This window comes from Pteropus alecto, unplaced genomic scaffold (assembly GCF_000325575.1).
Source record: "Pteropus alecto unplaced genomic scaffold, ASM32557v1 scaffold206, whole genome shotgun sequence".
NCBI classification, from domain to species: Eukaryota; Metazoa; Chordata; class Mammalia; order Chiroptera; family Pteropodidae; genus Pteropus; species Pteropus alecto.
Genome location: NW_006438906.1, coordinates 586,206 through 607,015, shown reverse-complemented (window position 1 = coordinate 607,015; position 20,810 = coordinate 586,206). Strand labels below are relative to the sequence as shown.

The 20,810-nt window shown below is 47.6% G+C and overlaps 2 protein-coding genes across 4 annotated transcripts; both read right to left on the bottom strand.

Annotated features, from left to right (window-relative positions):
* Nucleotides 1-116: 116 nt before the first annotated feature.
* FANCG (Fanconi anemia complementation group G) lies at nucleotides 117-6,151 on the bottom strand. 2 transcript variants are annotated; one of them, XR_001517258.2, is made up of 14 exons: nucleotides 5,514-6,151; nucleotides 5,218-5,308; nucleotides 4,726-4,857; nucleotides 4,317-4,519; nucleotides 3,666-3,801; nucleotides 3,318-3,448; nucleotides 3,083-3,229; nucleotides 2,802-2,953; nucleotides 2,354-2,420; nucleotides 1,802-2,091; nucleotides 1,604-1,650; nucleotides 1,256-1,411; nucleotides 668-759; nucleotides 117-514 (listed from the first exon to the last, which is right to left on the bottom strand). XR_001517258.2 is itself a non-coding variant. In XM_006916026.3 (14 exons), exons 1-14 carry the CDS (start codon nucleotides 5,607-5,609, stop codon nucleotides 406-408), a joined length of 1,881 nt encoding a protein of 626 aa, XP_006916088.1. In that variant the 5' UTR covers nucleotides 5,610-6,151; the 3' UTR covers nucleotides 117-405. The 2 variants fall into 2 exon arrangements, 1 of the variants encoding a protein (XP_006916088.1); XM_006916026.3 differs by having other exon boundaries at nucleotides 668-791.
* A 5,797-nt stretch (nucleotides 6,152-11,948) lies between these two features.
* Nucleotides 11,949-19,531, bottom strand: PIGO (phosphatidylinositol glycan anchor biosynthesis class O). Of its 2 annotated transcripts, none has more exons than XM_006916025.3 (11): nucleotides 19,424-19,531; nucleotides 18,157-18,776; nucleotides 17,417-17,560; nucleotides 17,103-17,226; nucleotides 16,625-16,784; nucleotides 16,237-16,416; nucleotides 14,451-15,975; nucleotides 13,602-13,808; nucleotides 13,173-13,387; nucleotides 12,497-12,567; nucleotides 11,949-12,336 (listed from the first exon to the last, which is right to left on the bottom strand). In XM_006916025.3, the coding sequence occupies exons 2-11, from the start codon at nucleotides 18,665-18,667 to the stop codon at nucleotides 12,207-12,209; spliced, it is 3,267 nt and encodes a 1,088-aa protein (XP_006916087.1). In that variant the 5' UTR covers nucleotides 18,668-18,776; nucleotides 19,424-19,531; the 3' UTR covers nucleotides 11,949-12,206. The 2 variants fall into 2 exon arrangements, with proteins under 2 accessions (XP_006916087.1, XP_015448162.1); XM_015592676.2 differs by lacking the exon at nucleotides 19,424-19,531 and adding an exon at nucleotides 18,876-19,417.
* Nucleotides 19,532-20,810: the final 1,279 nt, after the last annotated feature.

The window sequence follows — 20,810 nt, the reverse complement described above, 5'->3', positions numbered from 1 at the left end:
CCAGACCTCGTTATAAGATAGATGGTGTTGGGGGAGGGCACCTCAGACAACCAGCACTTAACTGAATTAGATAGCTGTGAGCCTTCCTACTCAGTATATGTAACAGGCAGACAAGAGATAGATAAAAGATTTTACTCAACACAAGGAGAAACAGGAAAAAAGGTGCCACAAGCAAAGTCAATGCCTTGTTGGTGGCAGATGAGGGCATGGGGGTGGGGGTAGGGGGTCCTCTGGAACCAGATAGCAGTAACTGGGCCAAAAAATTTTCAAGTCTATTTCCAAAGCCAGACTTATATAGGAATGGTCAGCTCCAGCCATATTCTCCAAGGATGGTAAAGAAGAAAGCCCTCCCCACAGAAAGATAGTCCACCGGGGCCCCAGCTCAGAGTCTTCAAAACATGGCAGCTACAGGTCACAAGTCTCCAGCACAGATGTCCGAAACTCTTCAAGAAGGGTTTCACGGTCAGGAGGATGAATCCAGCTCAAACATGTTTCAAGGTACAGGGGGACACACCTGGAGAGCAAGAAGGATAAGGCCTAAGGCTGAAGGATAGGCAGAAAGATGGGCAGCCATTCCTTCCCTTTCATTCACCACCACCCCAATATACCCAAGGACTCCAGGACACTATCCACTCCTCAGCCCCAAGCCAGCAAGCCTCAGCCTCACCAAGTAGCATTCTCCTGTGGCAACTTAGTTTGGGCCTCCAGCCTCCTCCAGAGAGCGGTGGCCTCATGCCTCCGATCCAGCTTCCTCAGAGTCTGAAGCAGGTGAAAGGAAGCATCTTGATTACCTGTAGTACCACCCCAGAGTACAGAGCTTTAGAATTCGACACAGCCTTAAGCATCATTTTACAAAAGGAGAAACTGAGGCATAGAATAGGGAACTGTCTTGCCTATAGTCACACACTGAATCAGGAGTAGATCATTCCCAACCATTCCTATCCCAATGCACTGCCTGCCAAGGACAGAGGGCTCAGCTGACCCTACGCCTGCCCAACACACTCCCAGTGCAGTCACTGTCTTTGTGTCTGAGGACATTTGGAAGACTGGGAAACTTGAGAGGCCTTCATACACACTTATATATGTCTTGTATGTCTGCACACGTGGGCATGTCCCTAGGTATATACAGCACAACCTTATTCCCTCCTCCTACCTGGAAATATCACTCTTACATTTATCCCCAAGTACCTCCCCATAGGCCTCTCTGTCCATGTGCATCCATGCATAGCTGACGTCATCATGCAAGTATACATACCTGGGCACACCTGTATACTAAGGAGGAAGTCCTGTAGAGCTTTGGTATCCTGATCACTGGCTACCCATTCCAGTCCACGACTAATCAGGGCAGCTGCCCGAAGCTGTTGTAATGCCATATCTGACGTACACCCCTGTTCACAGTTGGAAGCAGGCCCTGGGGGCCACCACTAAAGTCAAGAAGTGTGTTCCCAGCCACACAGTCACCAAAACCCCAGGTGCCCCTTTATCTCATGTCCAGAGTCCCTTTCTCTTAAATATCCTGGTGGGCTGGGACACATGGAAAGGGAACTGGTATCCACCACCACTACTTCCAGCAGGGAAGAGGAAAACCGAGAGTCTGAATCACCTTGTTCTTTGTCCTTGGGTGTGTCCTGGAAGAGTAGCTCAAGGCACCTAAAGTGAGACATTGAGCAGAGGTGAAGAGGAGTCAACCTCAGAAACTCTAGGGTGAGTAGGTAAAAATGGAGCTCACCAATTCAGGTCCCAATCAGAAAATTATCCCTTTACATTTTCCCTAGGACATTAATTGGCTTCCTGTGCTCACCGGCTAAATTCACTAATTGCCTCTTTTTGGGCCCCCAGTCGCACCCAGGCTTGGCCCTGAAGCAGGTGCATGGCAGAGACCCAGGGTGGGCAGTGTGATGACTCCTTGGTTCCTTTTCTGGCATCTTCCCACAGCCAAGGCATCTTGGGAAGCAGAAATGACGTGCGGCTGAACAGTTCTTCACATATGGTCAAAGCATCCTGGGCTCGGCCTGCCTGGATAAGCGCTGCTGCTGCCTCCAAGAACACCTCAGGCATACAAGGCCCTGGGGGGCAGGGGGGTGGGAAGAACTGGGGTGGGAGAAGGATGCAGTGTTTTGAAGAGATGTGAGCCACCACCCTCAACCTCTTCACCAGGCTTTGGTACCACATGGAGACAACCCATTGCTTGCTGCCCTAGACTCCTTGCTCTGGGAAGTCTTCCTGGTTTGGTCTCCCGGATAGGACAGACAGACAACATAGGAAAAACCAGAAAACAGCAGTCCTCTACTACAAAGAAGACTCCAACTCTCTCTCACCCAAATTGCAGGGAATTATGAAGACATACACCCACCTTTGGCTCCGAGTCATCTAGCAATAAAGCCAGCAGGTCCAAGTAATGCTCTGCAGCATCCTCTGCCCTGAAAAGTCATAGCCCATGAGCCTCACATTAGGCTGTTGCAGGGTTCTCCAAGGGATCTTAGCTAACAGAGGGTTGCTCAAGGGCCCTAAGGAGTGGGGAGTGTAGGGTCTTGGGGCTCCAACCCTGCTTGGTATATATCTACCCTACTTACAAAATGGATTTGGGAGGAGACTTCAGAGTTTTAAAGATACAAGTTAGTGTCTGGAGAAGAGTCCTCAGTGCAGGTCCAGTGGCAAGGCAGGAGGCTAAGGAGTAAGGTCATATGTCCTGCCACAGACTTGTCCATCCCCCCTACTCATAAGAATATAAGCAGAGTCACGCCCCAGGGGAGGTATCACAAGTGGGAAGTGGAGCTCATATGAGCAAAGCAGAACCTCACCTTCCTGTCTGTAGGCATCGGCTTGCTAGCAGGTGCTTGACCTGGCTCTGTGTGCCGCAGTGAAGTGGTGAGGCTGGGTCAGGTTGTGGGAGTAACAACTCTACCCCAATAAGAAGATGGGATACTTCTGAGCTATGAGTGATACTCAAGGCCTAAAAGAGACAAAAGAAGAAAGTAAATCTGTAATCTTTGGGAGCCACACTTTCTTCTACTTATTCGACTAGTCGCCCCAACACAAGCACCCCAGTAATCCTTGTATCTTCACTTGCATAGCTCCTTACCTCCACCAGAAGCTCCAGACTCTCTAGCTCCGCTGCTGTGTTCTCCAGTTGCCGATATAACCTGGAGGCCTCCATAAGTGGAGGTCCCCAGGTTGATCCCCCTTTCAGGGCTGCAACCAAGTATAACAGAGCTCTCTGTGGACTGCCCTAGAGGGATGAGAGGACACAAACTTCAGCCACCTTTGCAATGAAAATAGCTATCCACAACACCCGTGGTTTCCCCAACTGTCTTTACCATCTTACGGAGACAAGTCCCTAGGGCTGTGTACACCTGGACCAACACAGGCCGTGAGCACAGACCTGAGGCCGCTTCATGCAGGCTGCTCAGTGCCCTGGGCAGACTCCCTGTTATCAGCTCCTGGAGGCCTGAGGGCAATCAAGATGTGAGCTTACACAGGTCCATAGGGCACAGGGGTTTGGGGTGGGGGTGGGGATTGAGGGGGTTGGGAGTGGGTGATGATGGAGAACAAGAGCACAGAGAAGTTCCACTAAGCTAAATAGGACATGACAGAAAAGGCATGAGCCTAAAGGCCTCTTAAGATGGGGATTGAGGAGGAAAAATTGAGTCAGATTACTGACTGACCTTGGCGATAGGCAGATGCTGTCAGAAGGACATCTCTCAAGCCCCAAGCATCCTGCAGGGTCAATGGGGCATTTGACTCCTTTGCTGGTGGGCTCCAAGTTTTTAGAAGCATCAGCAGATCCTCAGAGGCCTTGCTCTGGGGAGAAAAGTGCCATCAAAGGCTCCAAACCTGAATCACTTCATCTCCTGTCTCAGTCTACTCTGGCTGGTCCTTGAAAGCAAGGGTCCTCCTAAATCCTGTTCCCTCCATTCTAAGAGATTTATAGCTATGGGACAAGGATAAAAGGAGGTAGAAAAACCTGAGGCAATGATAATGTATGGTAGTGCACTTCCTCACTCAGGATAAGTACATGAGGACTCAGGGTAAGGATCATGTTTCGGTTACTGATGAAAAGATTGAGGCTGGGAAATAACTTCAGCAAGGTCATGAGAGACCTAACCCTACCAGCAATCAATAAGCTACTTTAAAAACCCTCCCAAGAGAATCCTTCCAATGAGGGACCAATCAGAGCAAGGTCATCTAAGTCCCTAAGAGAACTCAGGTCTCTAACCACCAACTTCGAAGCCTTTCCAGCATATAATGATGCTACTAAGGCTGGAAGGGATGGGAGAAGGGAAGAGACCTTTAGACCAGGTCACTTCCTGAATTACCTGGCTGTCGTTCAGGGTCTGCAACAGCAAGGTCAGGTCCCCAAGACAGTCAGTGCTCAGCCAGAGGGCAATCTGCAAGCCAGCCAGGTGGTGAAGGGCAGGCAGCAGCTCCGGTAGAAGGGAGGAAGCACAGAGAACGGAGCTCCACAGCCCCCTGAGCCCACATTCCAGCCTGGGCCCCAGCTGTTCCTGGGTCTCCAGCACTGTAGAGTACACACACATACAGCTAAGGTAGGACCTTATCTCTGGCTTTCCTTTTATGCAGGAACCCAAAGGTCATGGAGGCATCAGTGAAAGGCATCTCTCTCTGTGGGAGTGACAGATTATGTTGCTCTTCCCACCCCTTTTGCAAGGACTTAAACCCAGACTGAGGTTGGCAGAAGCATGGGTGGCAATTTCTGGCCCTCACCTCTCTCTAGGCCCCGTTGGATATCCTGTGCCTGGTCCTCAGTGAAACTCTGGGCCAGGCTCGCCCTCAGGGTAATGAAGTTGCAGATGACAGTCAATTCCAAGGGGAGAACTGGAACAGCTGCAGGGAGCCCTGGAGCAACAAATGCTGGTTTCACAGGCTGCTCCCCAATGAAAGATCCCCTGAATAAGATTCCAAACCAGAGATTACCCCACCTCAACCAGAATGGCCTCAATAAGGAACCCACCCCTTGGACAGAAAGTTTGGGAAGGGCAGAAAGTTCTCCAGATTAGACCATCTTGGAAACTACTTCTTCAAATGCTCCTGTTGTGCGACTATGCATAAGGAGAAGAGAGATTCGCCTGTACAAAGACAATTCCACTTCAGTCCTGTCTGTGCCTTAAATCATCTCAATCCCAGAAATGGAGAAGAGAAACTGGTCTCTAGCTGTGGAGGAGGGGAACTGATCATCCTGGGGAGGGCCCTGCTTACCCTGCAGACTATCGAGGAGTCCCCTGAGCCCTTCCAGTGCATCTTGAGCCAACTGCTGTCGCCTCAGAGGCAGACCCAAGTCTTGAGCCACCTGCCAAATGTGGGATGGATTGTCACTGAGGATCAGTCCTTTCCTCTCTTCTTGCAGCAGTGGCAAGGGATATCATTCTCTAGTCATTTCTGGCGTTAGGGGAAAGTAAAGCTCAACCCCTTCCCATGGGCTGGGGTAAATTCACTGCAAACCCTCTTTCTGGTATTTTGGGGCTGCAAAGCGAGGGTCCCAGCAACCGCATTACCTTGGCCTGCCGAACTAGTTGATCATTCTTGTCCCTCCACAGGTCCAGGCAGTTGGCTTGTGGCACCAAGGAGTCCAGAGGGATCTGGTGGGACATAGTGGCCAAAGCTGGTCCTGGACACCTGGAGAGGGCTGCTAAAAGGCAAGCCTGGCGCCGCCGAAGCCCGCACCGGCGCGCAGAGGGGTCTGTGGACTTCCGCACCCCGCCGCGTCTCCTTTGCAACCCTCGGGCTCCAAGCCGGGCGACCTGCCACTGCTGAGAGAAATGTACTCTCTCCTCGCAGCCTGAGGTGGCTTCCACCTCCGCCTCTTCCACCCTAGCCTCTTATTGACCGGGACGGCAAACTCTCGGCTGCGGTTGGTCGTCTTTGAGAGATAGTTCCCGCGGGAAACTCAAGAAAGAAACGAGTCCCGATAGACCAGTGAGGAAGGCGGGGGCGGAGCCGGGGGCGAGGCGGGGCAGGGAGCAGGGGTGAGCCAAGAGCGGAAGGTGCGACTGAGAGGGAAGGCTTGGGACCCACCGTTCTGCCTGCTCGGCCCTCGCCGAAGCCAGAGCTTTGAGAAATCGATCTTGGTGCCAGAACCCGTGGCTCAGCCCTTTCCTCGTTACCACACTTCAGGTCTGTTGGATTTCGCCCTCTGCGCAGGGCAGGCCCGCGCGATGCATGCTGGGAGTCGTAGTGCAGCCAAGAGCCTTCTGAAAAGTCTGGCTCTGGCAAAAAGTGTCTCCAAAAGAAACTGTGACAGGAGACCAAGGCCCTCGAGTAATCGGCCCATCTTTTCTCTTCTCACCATGGAGCACAACACATGCTCACCCAGTCTGCTCAATCGCATGTTTGTTGTCTGACTACTGACAGCGCGGCACTATGTTTGTGCAGCCTGCACTACTCATAACTACCTGCTGAATCCTTGCAACAAATGGAGCTGGGAGAACTGGATACTGTATGCAAAATCAAAAAAAAAAAAAAACTTGCAACCATTATCCCACATAAAATCAACTCAAAATGTCTAAGTTGGACTTCATTAAAATTAAAAACACCTGTGCTACGACAAAGAAAATTCAACTACAAAGTGGTAAAAATTATTTGCAAATCATATACTTCATAATGGACTTGTATCCACAATATATAACTCTCAAAGCTCAATAATAGTTATTTAAACCATTTTAAAGCAGGCAGAAAAATATGAAAGGCATTTTACCAAAAATATTTATGAATAGCTAAGAAGCACATAAAAAGATGCTCAACATCATTAGCCATTGGGAAAATACAAATTAAAATCATGAGATACCACTATGCACATACACACATAGAATGGTTACAATAAAAAAACAGATAATACCAAATGTTGGTGAGAATGTGGAAAAACTGGAAATCTCATACATTACTGGTGGGAATATAAACTGGTACAGTTATTTTGGAAAACAGTTTGGCAGTTTCTTGAAAAGTTAATCATAATCACCATATGACCTAGCAATTCCACTCCAAGGAATCCTCCCAAGAGAAATGAAAATGTATGTCTCCACCAAGAACATGTATGCAAATTCTCACAGCAGTTTAAAAAAATATTCACAACAGCTAAAAATTGGGAATAATCCCAATGTCCATCAGTTGATCACAGCCATACAACGGAATATATGACTCAGCAATAAAAAGGGACAAAAAGTGATACATGGATGAATCTCGGCAACATTATTCTAAGTCAAAGAAGCCAGACTGAAAGACCTCATATTGCATGATTCCATTTATTAAACATGTCCAAAAAAGACAAATGTATAAAGACAAAAAATAGATCAGTGGCCTGGTTGGGGGTTGGGGGGAATTGGGGATTGCCAGGAGCGGAAGGTGCGACTGAGAGGGAAGGCTTGGGACCCACCGTTCTGCCTGCTCGGCCCTCGCCGAAGCCAGAGCTTTGAGAAATCGATCTTGGTGCCAGAACCCGTGGCTCAGCCCTTTCCTCGTTACCACACTTCAGGTCTGTTGGATTTCGCCCTCTGCGCAGGGCAGGCCCGCGCGATGCATGCTGGGAGTCGTAGTGCAGCCAAGAGCCTTCTGAAAAGTCTGGCTCTGGCAAAAAGTGTCTCCAAAAGAAACTGTGACAGGAGACCAAGGCCCTCGAGTAATCGGCCCATCTTTTCTCTTCTCACCATGGAGCACAACACATGCTCACCCAGTCTGCTCAATCGCATGTTTGTTGTCTGACTACTGACAGCGCGGCACTATGTTTGTGCAGCCTGCACTACTCATAACTACCTGCTGAATCCTTGCAACAAATGGAGCTGGGAGAACTGGATACTGTATGCAAAATCAAAAAAAAAAAAACTTGCAACCATTATCCCACATAAAATCAACTCAAAATGTCTAAGTTGGACTTCATTAAAATTAAAAACACCTGTGCTACGACAAAGAAAATTCAACTACAAAGTGGTAAAAATTATTTGCAAATCATATACTTCATAATGGACTTGTATCCACAATATATAACTCTCAAAGCTCAATAATAGTTATTTAAACCATTTTAAAGCAGGCAGAAAAATATGAAAGGCATTTTACCAAAAATATTTATGAATAGCTAAGAAGCACATAAAAAGATGCTCAACATCATTAGCCATTGGGAAAATACAAATTAAAATCATGAGATACCACTATGCACATACACACATAGAATGGTTACAATAAAAAAACAGATAATACCAAATGTTGGTGAGAATGTGGAAAAACTGGAAATCTCATACATTACTGGTGGGAATATAAACTGGTACAGTTATTTTGGAAAACAGTTTGGCAGTTTCTTGAAAAGTTAATCATAATCACCATATGACCTAGCAATTCCACTCCAAGGAATCCTCCCAAGAGAAATGAAAATGTATGTCTCCACCAAGAACATGTATGCAAATTCTCACAGCAGTTTAAAAAAATATTCACAACAGCTAAAAATTGGGAATAATCCCAATGTCCATCAGTTGATCACAGCCATACAACGGAATATATGACTCAGCAATAAAAAGGGACAAAAAGTGATACATGGATGAATCTCGGCAACATTATTCTAAGTCAAAGAAGCCAGACTGAAAGACCTCATATTGCATGATTCCATTTATTAAACATGTCCAAAAAAGACAAATGTATAAAGACAAAAAATAGATCAGTGGCCTGGTTGGGGGTTGAGGGGAATTGGGGATTGATTGTAAACAAAGTGTAGAAAATTTATGGGAATGATGAAAATTTTCTAAATCTAAATTATAGCACTTGACAATGGTTTCTTACATATGATATGAAAAGTATAAGGGACAAAAGAAAAAATAAGATGTACTGGACTTCATCAAAACTTAAAAATTTAGTGTTTCAAAGGACACTATCAAGAAAATAAAACCCCAACCCATAGAATGGATAGAATATTTGCAAATCATATATGTGATAAGGGACTTGTATCTAGAATATGTAAACAATACTTATAACTCAATAATAAAGACAATCCAATTAAAAAACAGACAAAAAATATGAATGGACAGTTCTCAACACCCAGCATCATTAGTCATCAAGGACATGCAAACTAAAACCACAATGAGATACCACCTCACACCTACCAGGATGGTTAGAGTCAAAGATGGATACTAATAAGTATTGACATGTATGTGCAGAAATTGGTACTCTCATACATTGCTGGTGAAAATATAAAATGGTATAGCAGCTTTGGAAAACAGTGGCAGCTCCTCGAAAAGTTAAACACGCAGTTTAACTTTTAAAACAAATTTTAACTTTTAAAACTTTTTAAAAACAATTCCTCAAAAAGTTAAACATAGAGTTACCATATGACCTAGTAATTTCACGATATACCACTAGGTATATACCCAAAAGATATGAAACATATGTCCAAACAAAAACTTGTGTATAGATGTTTATAGTGGTATTATTCATAATAACCAAGAAGTGCAAACAACCTAAATGTCCATAATGGGTGAATGAATAAACAAAATATGGTAATAGCCACACAATGGAATATCATTTGGCCATAAAAAGAAACAAAGTACTGATATGATACATGCTGCAACATGGATGAACCTTGAATACATTAAGCTAAGTGAAAGAAGTGGCAGAAAAAGCCAAATATATGATTCCATTTATACGAAATATCCACAATAGGCAAATCCAGAGAGACAGAAAACAGATTGGTGGTTGTCAGAGGATGGGGGCAAAGGGGTTTGACTGCAAAGGGATGATTTCTTTTGGGGGTGATGGAAATATTCTAGAAACAGTAGTGGTTTGTACATTGTAAACATATTAAGGGCCACTGAACTGTACACTTTAAAATGGTTAATTTTGTTATGTGAATTTTACCTCAACTTAAAAAAAAAAGAAAAATGAAATACTGACACATGCTACTATATGAATGAACCTCGAAAATACTATGCTGAAAGGAGCTGGTCACGAAAGGCCATACATTACATGATCCCATTTTTATGAATAGGCAAATACAGTTCGAAAGTAGATTAGTAGTCGCTTAGGGTTAGGGGTGCAGGTGGGGAAGGATGGTGATAGAAAAGAGTATCTAGTTATTTTGTGGGTTGATAAAAATGTTCTAAAATTGATTGTGGTAACAATTGTACAACTCCGTGAATGTACTAAAAATCATAGAATGGTACACTTTAAATGGGTGAATTTTATGGTAAGTTGTAACTCAATAAAGCTGTTTTTTTAGAAAGGAAACCATAAGTTAGTGTGGAATGGGCTCTGTGATGTCAAGTTAAAGGCAGGAATAAAATTTTTTAATAGTATAAATCAATGTGCTAACATATCTTTCTCTAAAAGAACCTTGTAGATCAGTAGTCCCCAATCTTTTTGGCACTAGGGACTGGTGCTCCTGTAAGAATCTGATGCCTCATGATCTAAGGTAAAACTGAGGCAATGATGCTAGTGCTGGGGAATAGCTGCGAATATAGATGAAGCTTTGCTAACTCTTCTGCTACTCACCTGCTATGTGGCCTGATTCCTAAAAGACCACGGACCAGTACCGGTCCTCATCCCGTGGGTCGGGGACCCCTGTTGTAGATCAGGAGAAAAGGAAACAGTGGTTGGCAGGTCAGATTATCCCTAGGCTCCAGGGAAGAGGGTTCCCTGAAAAGAAAAAGGGGGGAGGGCTGAACACAGGATGAGGGACCGGGGTCTGAAATCCTTCCTATGGGTGATAAGGATAGAGAAGGGGTCTTTATTTCTTCTCACAAAGGCACTGGCTACTCACTAAATGATGCTTGGGAATCGTGTCCACTAGTTTGAGGGAGAGGAAGGGGTTTTTTCCTAATTCATCTTACAGGCTAGCTGGGCCTTGCATTATTAAACCTATTTCTTCCAAGTAACCAATGTCCTATCCTCTAATTGCCTGAAACAGTACACACTTTCACCACTGTAGCACTAGGGACTGTTGGCCATTAATAATTAGAACTCTTCCTTTACAGCAGTGAATGCCTTTACCTTACAATCGCTGCTACTCAGCCTCTTTTCTTCCTCCTGCCAAGTAAAGGTAGGTGCTGTCCTGCAATTTTAACATCTGTTCTCTTTCAGTAGTCTCATGTCCTCCTGTCCTGGGTATGCTCAAACCCTAGTCCTGATCCTTCTTCTCAGAGCCTCTTCCCCACTCCTTTGATGGACATTTCCACAAGGATTTCATGCCAGCACTTCCACATGAAATAGCGAGGTGCATGGAGGGAACAGGAGACATGCATGAGGAGTATTAGATTCATAGTTTTGGCCTCAAGTCAGGAATCATCAATGGGACAAGGTGGAACGCTTTACGTTGTGGAAGTAGGTCTCATAAAAGACAACATGGGGTGGGAAACTAGTGAGGGCTCCATAGAAGTGAAGGGCAAAGGGTGTTCTGGAGTGAAAGGACACAGTACAGGAGAGACAGCACTATAGAGGCTTTAGACAGTGAAAGTCTGTGTGCTCCAAGATGTCTGGGCTTGTCTTTTCATGCATCTGTTAACAGTCAAAGTGCAAAAATAAAATAAAATATGCTGCACGGAAAAGGAAAATGGCAGGTGGGATAATAGCAGTGCTTTGGGAAGAGCTGGGGTAAGTAAATTCACACAATTCTCATCATTTCCCAAAGGTTTTCAGGTGTAGCCAGGTCTGCAGAAGATAGCTGATCCCATCTGTGCCTGGTGGGAAGGGAGAATGACCCTCCTCAAGCCCCTATACCAGTGGTCCCCAACCTTTTTGGCACCTGGGACCAGTGCTCCTATAAGAATCTAATGCCCAATGATCTGAGGTGGAGCTGAGGCAGTGATGCTAACACTAGGGAGCAGCAGCACATACAGATGAAGCTTACCTGCTGTGTGGTCTGGTTCCTAACAGGCCACAGACCAGAACCAGTCCACGGCCCAGGGTTTGGGGACCCGTCTTATACGACAGTGGGGGCTCTCCCACATCTCAAACACACATATTTACATCATTACTTTATTCCATTTGGGAGACCACCCCCAGTTATTCAGATGCATCCAAAGCAGGAGTTAGGGATCAGGCCACACTATGATTTTTAATTATAAAATAATGAAGTCCCAGATGCCAGTAGCTCCTGGCTGCATAGTGGTAAGAGGTGTGGCTGAACCTCTCTTGAAGATGATCCAGCACCCATGTAGTCCAGACTAGACTGTTCTCCAGTTCTCCCTGTGGCCAAGAGCCAGCATCCACAGCCTAGGCTACCTCTGCTGGGCCAGAACTAGCTGCCGGAACCAGGAGCTCACTGCACCATCCACTCGCATCACCAAAGCTAGGCCCAGGCAAAGTCCCACGCTGCTCACAATGAAGCCCATGGCTTCAAAAATGAACCTGCAAAGAATGGTGGAGAACATCAGGGGACCCTAAACCCCTTTTCCCTGCTGAGGTAAAACCCTGTCCACCCTGGATGTTCATTTTTTTTCTCCACACTTCACCACCGCCGCCCTCCCCCCCACCCCAACACCTCTAGTTCTCAAGCATATTCACTCACTTAGGGGCAAACACCTTCCAGACCATGAGATGCCTGCGGAGGATGGAGGCTGACAAGGCACAGGCCAGAATCTAAGGGAGGAAAGGAGGTGTTAAGTTACTTGGAAAGGTAAAGAGAAAGCAGGTCAAAGAGAGAGTTGCTGTAAGACCTTGTGAAGAATGGGGAGTAGGAATGTAGTGCATACCAGAGGAAAAAACCCTGGGCTGTGGCAACCACTTAGGAGTCCTAATTCTTTTTCTGGCCTCCCCATGACCCACTGTGTGACCTTGGGCAAACACTATTCATCTGAGCTGCTAACACTTAGGCTCTGCCTCCCAGGGTGAAGGAAGATGTCATAGTCACACCTTCTGCCTCCACAGGAAAGGAGGAGGATTCATGACCACAGCTTGGGAAAGAATCCTGATCATCACCTCAGTTTTTCCAGTCTGAACACGAGTGGAATAATTCCTAAATGCAACAAGCAGGTTCCAGACCTAGCTTGTAGGGAGGAAACAATCTAAGACAAGGATTAAAGAGACCAAGGTTCAAGTTTCAATACTGCCATTTGAGGCCACAGTCTTTGGGCAACCACTTCACTTATCTGTAGCTCAGTCAAGGCTCGTTCCCAGGGTTTTGGCTCAGTATGAAAGAATGTGATGTATGCACATGAGAATGCATGCACTTCCTCTGTACCCACCTGAATACCAAGGACAAAGAGGTACTTGAGGCCCAGCTGCAGCAGCGCTACATTGAAGTGGTGAGGCGAATCTCGGAGCCTCATCTCCATCAGTGGCTCCTCCTCCTCCTCAGGCCTGACTCTGGCCTCAGCTTCATTCCCTGCAGGTTGCCGCCTCTTCCCAGACCCTTGACTCTCACACAGGAAGGGCCAGAGCAGGAGCAATGGGCAACCTACTGCCTCAGAGGAAGGAAAGGCTATAATTAATGAAAGACCTAGGGACCAGGCCACCTTGGCCCCCAACCACCCTAGCTGGCTCAGCCTCCAATTAGCACACACCAAGGGATGCCAAAGATCCAAGAAAATCATATCTCCCCACTCAAATCCAGGGGTTCCTTTCCTTCTACAAAGCGAGTAAACAATAGAAGCAAAGGAGGAATGAGAAGGTACCTGCAAAGAGGAGGTGGGAAGCAAAGGTGTTGGCTCCCACCAGCAAAGCAGGCAGCCAGGTGGAGGAGCCATGACCCTCTGGGAATCCCACAAAGGCTGCATTCCAATGGATGGCTGGAAAGACAGGCTGGTGACCCGTGGCATAGAAGGTCTGTGTGGCCATGAGGGCCCAAGCAGAGACTGCTTGCCATGGCACAGTAAAAGGACCTGGGAGAAGAGATATACCTCTTTACAGTCATATTCCATTCCCTAATCCATGGCCTACTGCCCCATGATCATATACTACTACTTCAATGATTATTCTCATACACACACACACATGGCCTACTGCCCCATGATCATATACTACTACTTCAATGATTATTCTCATACACACACACACACACACACACACCCCCATCACCCGTCTCCTATAGTCAGCACTCTGTTATTCTAATTCCCTCTCTGGCACGAAGTCCCATTACTCTAATCTGAACCCCACTGCTGTCACTCTCTTTCTCATATGTACACAGCTCACTATGACATTATATATTCATAATTCAACACTCCCATGACTGGAAAATCAGAATATGCACTCATGAAGATGCAGCATTTCTTTAAGAAATGAGTCTTGGAGTACTCGTCTCCCTCCTTCATGAACCTTGTTGGTCTTGGGAGCCAAGAAGAGGGTTCAATTACCTTGGCTACAAGCTAAATGAAGAGAGAGGACATCAGAAAGATCCTCCCAACTGTGTGGGGAATGAGACCCTGGGTCAAAGTGAAGAACCTGAAGAGCAACACTCCCTGAAAACAGAAGGGGCCAAACTCATATCCCTACTGTCCTTGGATGAATCAGGGCTAAGTATTTACCAGGGATGGTGATGGGTATCCCAGCAGCAAGCAGATGCAGGAGAAGGAAGCTCTGCAGAAACAGAAGCAGGAACACAAGGCTAATGCGCTCTGCATGCAATAGCAGAAGTGGGAAGGCCAAGAAGGTGAGGGCTGTGACCATAGCAGCTGAGTAGACACTCCCCAACTTATAGGCGGCCACAGTCAGGGGGCCCTGAGATTTGCTTCTCTCCAGCCGATCCCGGAACTCCTCCTGCATATGTCGGTAGATTTGAGGAACGACATAATCCAGGTCAGCCTGAGAAGTGGGAGGGCCTGAGAAGGGGGTGAGGACGGTCCTGGTCCTTGGAGCACCCATCGTAGCTTTCACCAGCACTGTTACAGGCCTCCAGAGCAACAGCATGAGCCCTGAAGCGGCCAACCCTGCCACAGCCCTAGGCAGCACAACTGACGCACCAGCAACCAAGGCCCGGAGACGTGGGGGTGCTTCATCAGCCCCTGATGCCAATGCCCAGTAGGCAGCAGTGCCCAGCACCATTAGTGGCAGTCCCCACCGCACAAAGAGCACAGGGGGCTCAGGGCTTTTGAGATTACCATAGCGGCGAAGCCACAGGCGCACAACAACTAACAGGGCCACCAGCGCTCCCACGCAAGCTCCATACCACAAATTCTTGGCTCGACCACCCACAGTGGATGCCAGGGGGCTCAGCCAGGGAGAGGAGTGGCAAACAGGTGTCTCTTCAGGGCAGCGATGAAAAAACTCAGCTAGCCTTATACACAAAAGCAATGTAACTCCAAGCCCCAGGGCTTGCATGCTATTGTGCCGTGGCGGGGCTGTTGGGGTTGAAAAGCCAAGGCGGGGTATTGTGAGTAGCTTAGGCGGAAGCAGTTTGCCCTCCCAGTGAAGCTGGGCAACCAGGAGCAAGATGAATGAGCCCAAAAGGAAGCGGGTGGCCCTGGCCTCAGCTACAACAAAGCTATCAGAGAATAAAGCAGCAAAGCGAATGAGTAGGAATAATAGGACAGGCCCAGGGATGGGAAGCAAGGCTACCAAGGGCCTCTTTGACCCCCAACCAGCCCAAGCTTTCCACAGAAACGGCACAAGGGAGCCCACTGCAGCCATAGCCCCTAGAACTACTGGATCCAGCTTCAGCCCAGTAATTGCTAGGAGTCCAGCACACAATATGACCCCAGCCAGACCCCAGGCCACAAGTACTAGGAGAGGGCAAAGGTAGAAGCCAGGGGATGTTGCCCACTGGGATACAAGTAGGCAGAGAAAGCAGGCAGCAGCCAAGAGAGCAGCACCCCCTGCCATGCGGACCAGAGAGAAACGAGCCCAAGACTCAATGCACAAGGCCCGAACTCCTCGCAGGAATTGCTGCAGCTCAGTAATCACAGTCTGTAGTGCTGCCTCGGCCCCCTGGGGGCTCTGCAGAAGTCGCTGATAGTCAGCAGAGGCCTTGGAGAAGAGATTATGTAGCCGACGAAGTTCCGTAACTTGGAGGTCTTGAGTAGCAGCTGAATAGGTGTGAAGAAATCGGGACACCTGGCAGAAAAAGTCAGAGGCCAAGGGGAACAGGTCAGATATAAATTGGAACAGAGTCAAGGATAGGTATTACCAAAGGGAATACTTAGAATCTGTCCAGAAGATCCAAACTGTCCAGGACAGGGGAGAAGGAAGGGATAATGGAAGGACATGACTACGGATGGTGGGATTAAGACTGAACAAAGGACAATACAGTATGTCACTATGCTTCTCCCATGCCCACCCCAGCTCTGTTCCCTGGAAGCCCAGACCATTATCTACCTGCTGGGCATTGAGATGAAGAGCTGAGGCTTGGGCCAGAGCAGAGGAGTGAGGCTGGGAGTCTTCGACCTCTGCAAACAGCTCAACTATCACTTCCCCAATGTTCCCAAATGGGATGGGCAGGCCCAGCAGCAGGGCCAGTGTAGGCACAAGGCTGACTTGAGGAATTACCTCTGGCTCCTATAAAACAAGGACAGGGATTAATAGGTTAACCAAAGAGCTGAAGTCAGTGTTTGGGATAGAAGACATAAGGGCGTAGGTAGGAAATGAGAGTGGGGGATGCCGAGGGGGTCATGAATTTGGGGGCGTAAAACAGAGGCATCCACAAAGATGCTGTGATCATGATGCAAGCTGAATACCTGGAGGCAAAGCACACCTCAGGCCTCACCTCTGGAGGTGCCCTGTGGAAGAGGGCTGTGGGACTGTACAGAAAAAGTGCAGCCGAGATCTCCAGTTCACTGTCTCCTCCATGGTCCCCATTCTTGGTCATCCCATGGTCCCCAATCACCACTAGCAATGTGTCATTCTCTAGACGCTCCACAACTCCCCTGGGGGCCAAAGAATGTGTCAGGGGGTAGGGACAAATAAAGGTTTTTCTCAGGTGCCCATTCACTCCCAGCTATAACTTCCATTAGTAGGGCCTAGACCACTGGCAGAGAGATATCTCTTCAGTAACAACCCTACTACCCAAAGCCACACACTGAGCTACTCAAGATGGATTAGGCCCCTAGCTTCAGAAAAAGCCCTAGAGACGACAGACTTCAGCCAGGAAAGAGGCTCCAAGGTAAGGAGTTTTTCTCTTGGGACCATGTAACCTGAGATTCTCAGACACAAACCAGATCTCCCAGCCAATATCCCACACTCACTGGATCACTTGGTCCATTTGGCTAAGTTTCTTGGCCATTTCAGGGTGGTGAGGGCCATGCTTGTGGCCACAGTGATCCACACCCAGGAAGTGAGCAATCAGCACGTCCCATCCACCACTGTCCACTGTGAAGGGGAGAACACTGAGCACGGGGGACTAAGGCCCACTCCTCAAACCCAGCCAGGCTCTGATGCTCCTAGGTCTAGGGACACAAGCCCAGGCCAACACACCCATGGGAAGCTTAGAATTTGTGGACTAAAACAGCCCTCCCCAGCTCCCAGTCTTAGTCAGGTCTGCCTCTGGTCCTGTGCTCACTGGTTGGGTAGAGGTGTTCCAGAATGCCATTGTCCACTGTGTGTAGGTCTCTGACATTGAAGGATGGGAAGAAGAAAGCTTGTGAGAAAGCTCCAGGAAAAAGATCTTTCCAGGTGTCATCTCCCATGAAGACCACACGCCTTCCTGCAGGGACATGAGAGTGGGTCAGAGACTGAGCACGAGTCAGGACAGGAGAAAAGGAGAGGAGGCCCTTTAAACACTCATCAGAAACCTCAACTATGCACCCGAAGGCACAGAAATCCCATCCAGCAATTCTTTATCCTTCAAGGTCTAAAATTTTCTGCCAGGAAGCTTTCCTTTATAACCATACTCTACTCCTTGTTTCTACAAATGACTCTGCTAGTTCTGTCTCTGGCTATCTCTGCTGCTCAGTATTTCCTGGGTGTATATTGTGTTTTCCAAGTCAGTGAAAGAACAGGGCCTGACCCTCTGCTCTCTCCTCCACACTTTTGAGGGTATCCAGGCCCACATTGTCTCTTCTCTCCTGCCCCTTTACTGAGAGTACCTCAAAAGGAAAACCAACACCCCATGCAGATTAGAAACTCCAGAAGGACAAAGCCTGGACCTGTGTTTCCTGCATGCAGGGGCCTGGTCTCTTTCTCCTCCCCTGTCCTCTCACAGCGTAGTCAAGTATGCAGCTGGACACCCTAAGTTCTGGCTCTCTGACTTCTAAAGAATTTGCCAAAGTACTTCTGGCCTCCAAGGAGGCCCAGACTGACCTGCACTGATGAGTTGCTTAATGAGATTGTCTTCCACTATGGCATAGCTGGCAAAGTTACTGCCGGCATCAATAAAGGTAGGCAGTGAGCCAGTGGTGAGGGCCTTGAGGCGCTGCATGGTGGTGGTTGGGGGATCAGCCTTAGATTGGTAGAGCCTGGCGTGGTGGGGCTGAATCTCAAGGATTCTCTGCAAGGAGCCCAGTTTGCCCAAGAAGGGCAGGGAGACAGAAGTCTCCCCAGGAACGTTTGAGCGTTGTGGCTGGACGAAGTCAAATCTCAGAGCATCTATCAGCACCAACACAAGCCGGGAGAATCGGGAATCCATCCAGCAGGCCCTGGGCTCCCTTTGGCTCCCCCATGGCAGGGACCCAGGGCCTGGGGGCTCTTGGCAGCTGCTATGGTTGGTGAGCTCCAAACGGGTGAGTAGGAAGCCACTGGTGAAGAGGGCAATGCCGGCGTAGAAGAGGAAGCAGATCCAGACCAGGAAGAGCAGCACTGAGATTTTCTGCATCCTGGTGGTGGCAGGGGAGTGAATTCATCACTGTGGGGCAAAGAACCAGTGGATATTCTGGTGCTTCAACACAAAGCCCAGCTAGAATCACTTCCTTTTGGCAGCCTTCCTGAAAATAAACAGTTCCATGCTCAACCCAATGCAATGTTCCTCTCCACCAGTTTTACCATTTTTGTGAAGGAGAGATCCGTAGACTATGGACACCAACCTGGAGTGGCTTTTAAAAATGCTGATTTCCAAGCCCCACCCCAGATCTACTGAATCAGGATTTCTGAACTGGAGCATAGGCATTTACAAGTGTACTCCAGGAGATCCCAATGATGAAAAATACAGTCCGTGAGGGAAACTTATTCCAAGTCGTAGACTGCTCTCTGACAGCCTGTTTCTCCTCCTCTCTCCTTCCCAGTCTCAACACCCCTGCGGTGGCCAAGGCTCGCGGCTACTGGAGAATCCTGCGGACCAGACTGACGGTGCCGCCAGACAGAGACGGAGAGGAGGAGTCACACTCCGCTTCCGGACAGCTGGGATCGCCAGGAGACCAGAGGCACGACTTCCCCAGCGTAGCACGTCAGAGGCGCGGGGTCTAAAGTCGGTTTGGCCTCGATGGGACCTAGTCGTACAGATAGCTCTGCCTCCTCCCGGGGCTTCCTGGCCCCCGCCTGGGCACCCTGACCCCGGTACTGGGCACGCTAAGCTGTGAACTGGCGGGGGAGGTGGGGGACAGGAATCCCTTACTTCGGGGAGACCCTGGCTCACCTTGAACAGCGGCCCGGAAGTGCAGCCGAGGCGCTCGCTGCCTGGCACCACAGACGCGCGCGCTCTGGACAGAGCGGCCTGTTGGGGCCCCATCGCCATCTGCCGGCACCTCCGAGGAAGTTCGGCAAGGAGCGCAGGGCAGGCAAGAGGTAGAGTTTAATGGAAGATAACAATAATTTAGAATTCGGGTCAAGAGACTAAGCTAGAAGGTGAGTTCAGGGAACCACTGTCCGTTCATGGTTAAGACTAAGAATTAGGCCTCTGGAATAAAAGTGTTTAAACCTAGCTCCTCCACACACTGTCATTATTGGGCAATATCTCTTCTGTAAATTAGGGATAATATTTATTTCCCCCTTTTCGCTTAGCTGACTCCAACTGATAGATTTTATTATTCTTCCTCTCCAAATCTCTCACTGAATCTTATAACTCAATAATAAAAAAGCAAAAACTCCAATTTAAAAATGGGCAAAGGATCTGAATAGACGTTTCTCCAAAGAAGCTATGTGAATAACAATAAACACATGAAAAGATGCGCAACATTAGAAATACTAGAGATACCATTTTAAACCCACTAGGATGGTTATAATCAAGAAGACAAATAACAAGTATTGGCACGGATGTGGAGAAATTTTAACCCTCGTACACTGCTGTTGGGATTGTAAAATGGTGCAGCAGCTTTGGAAAACGGTCTGGCAGTTCTGCAAAAGGTTAAACGTAGAGTTATTATATGATCCAGCAGTTCCACTCCCAGGTATATACCTAAGAGAATTGAAAACATATCCACACAAAAACTCAAATGTTCATAGTAGCATCATCCATAATAATCAAAAGGTGGAACCAGTGATGAATGAATAAACAAATGGTTTGTCTATAAAATGGAATATTGTTCAGCCATAAAAAGTGATGCTACTACATGGATGAACTTTAAAAACATGCTGAATGAAAGAAGCCAATCACAAAATGGCACATATTATATTATTCCATTTATATGAATATGTAAATCTACAAAGTAAATTAGTAGTTGCCTACAGCTGGGAGTGACTAATAGACACAGGGTTTTTGTGATGGGTTGGAGATGGGGGAGTGGTGATGAAAATGTTCTAAAATTGTGATGGCTGTAATATAAGAGAACTAAAATGTTAAATCAAGCTATATTTAGAGAATGTAATATGCTAATCAGCCCTGCAGCCAGACCAGGAGGAAACCTGCAGTACAAAGGAAGATTTCTGCTGGGATTGCTAACAAACCATTTCCCCACACTGTGAAGGGAAAACAGAAAAAGTCTTTAAGTGGGGCTCTTCACAAAATAAAATCATTCATTCCCTATGGCTAAAAACATGGGGAACCTATGGATCAAAGGCTCGGAATTGCCAGCAGCTACATATTC

Excerpts from the sequence above, each read along its gene's own strand:
- PIGO (XM_006916025.3), bottom strand. The coding sequence starts at position 18,667 with ATGCAGAAAATCTCAGTGCTGCTCTTCCTGGTCTGGATCTGCTTCCTC. Across the intron at positions 16,417-16,624 it reads TCCACAGGGCACCTCCAGAG|GAGCCAGAGGTAATTCCTCA; the intron begins GTGAGGCCTGAG and ends CTTGTTTTATAG. Across the intron at positions 12,568-13,172 it reads TCTTTGTCCTTGGTATTCAG|ATTCTGGCCTGTGCCTTGTC; the intron begins GTGGGTACAGAG and ends TTCCTCCCTTAG.
- FANCG (XM_006916026.3), bottom strand. The coding sequence starts at position 5,609 with ATGTCCCACCAGATCCCTCTGGACTCCTTGGTGCCACAAGCCAACTGC. Across the intron at positions 2,954-3,082 it reads GTCTGGAGCTTCTGGTGGAG|GCCTTGAGTATCACTCATAG; the intron begins GTAAGGAGCTAT and ends TGTCTCTTTTAG. Across the intron at positions 2,421-2,801 it reads CGATGCCTACAGACAGGAAG|GGCAGAGGATGCTGCAGAGC; the intron begins GTGAGGTTCTGC and ends ATGACTTTTCAG.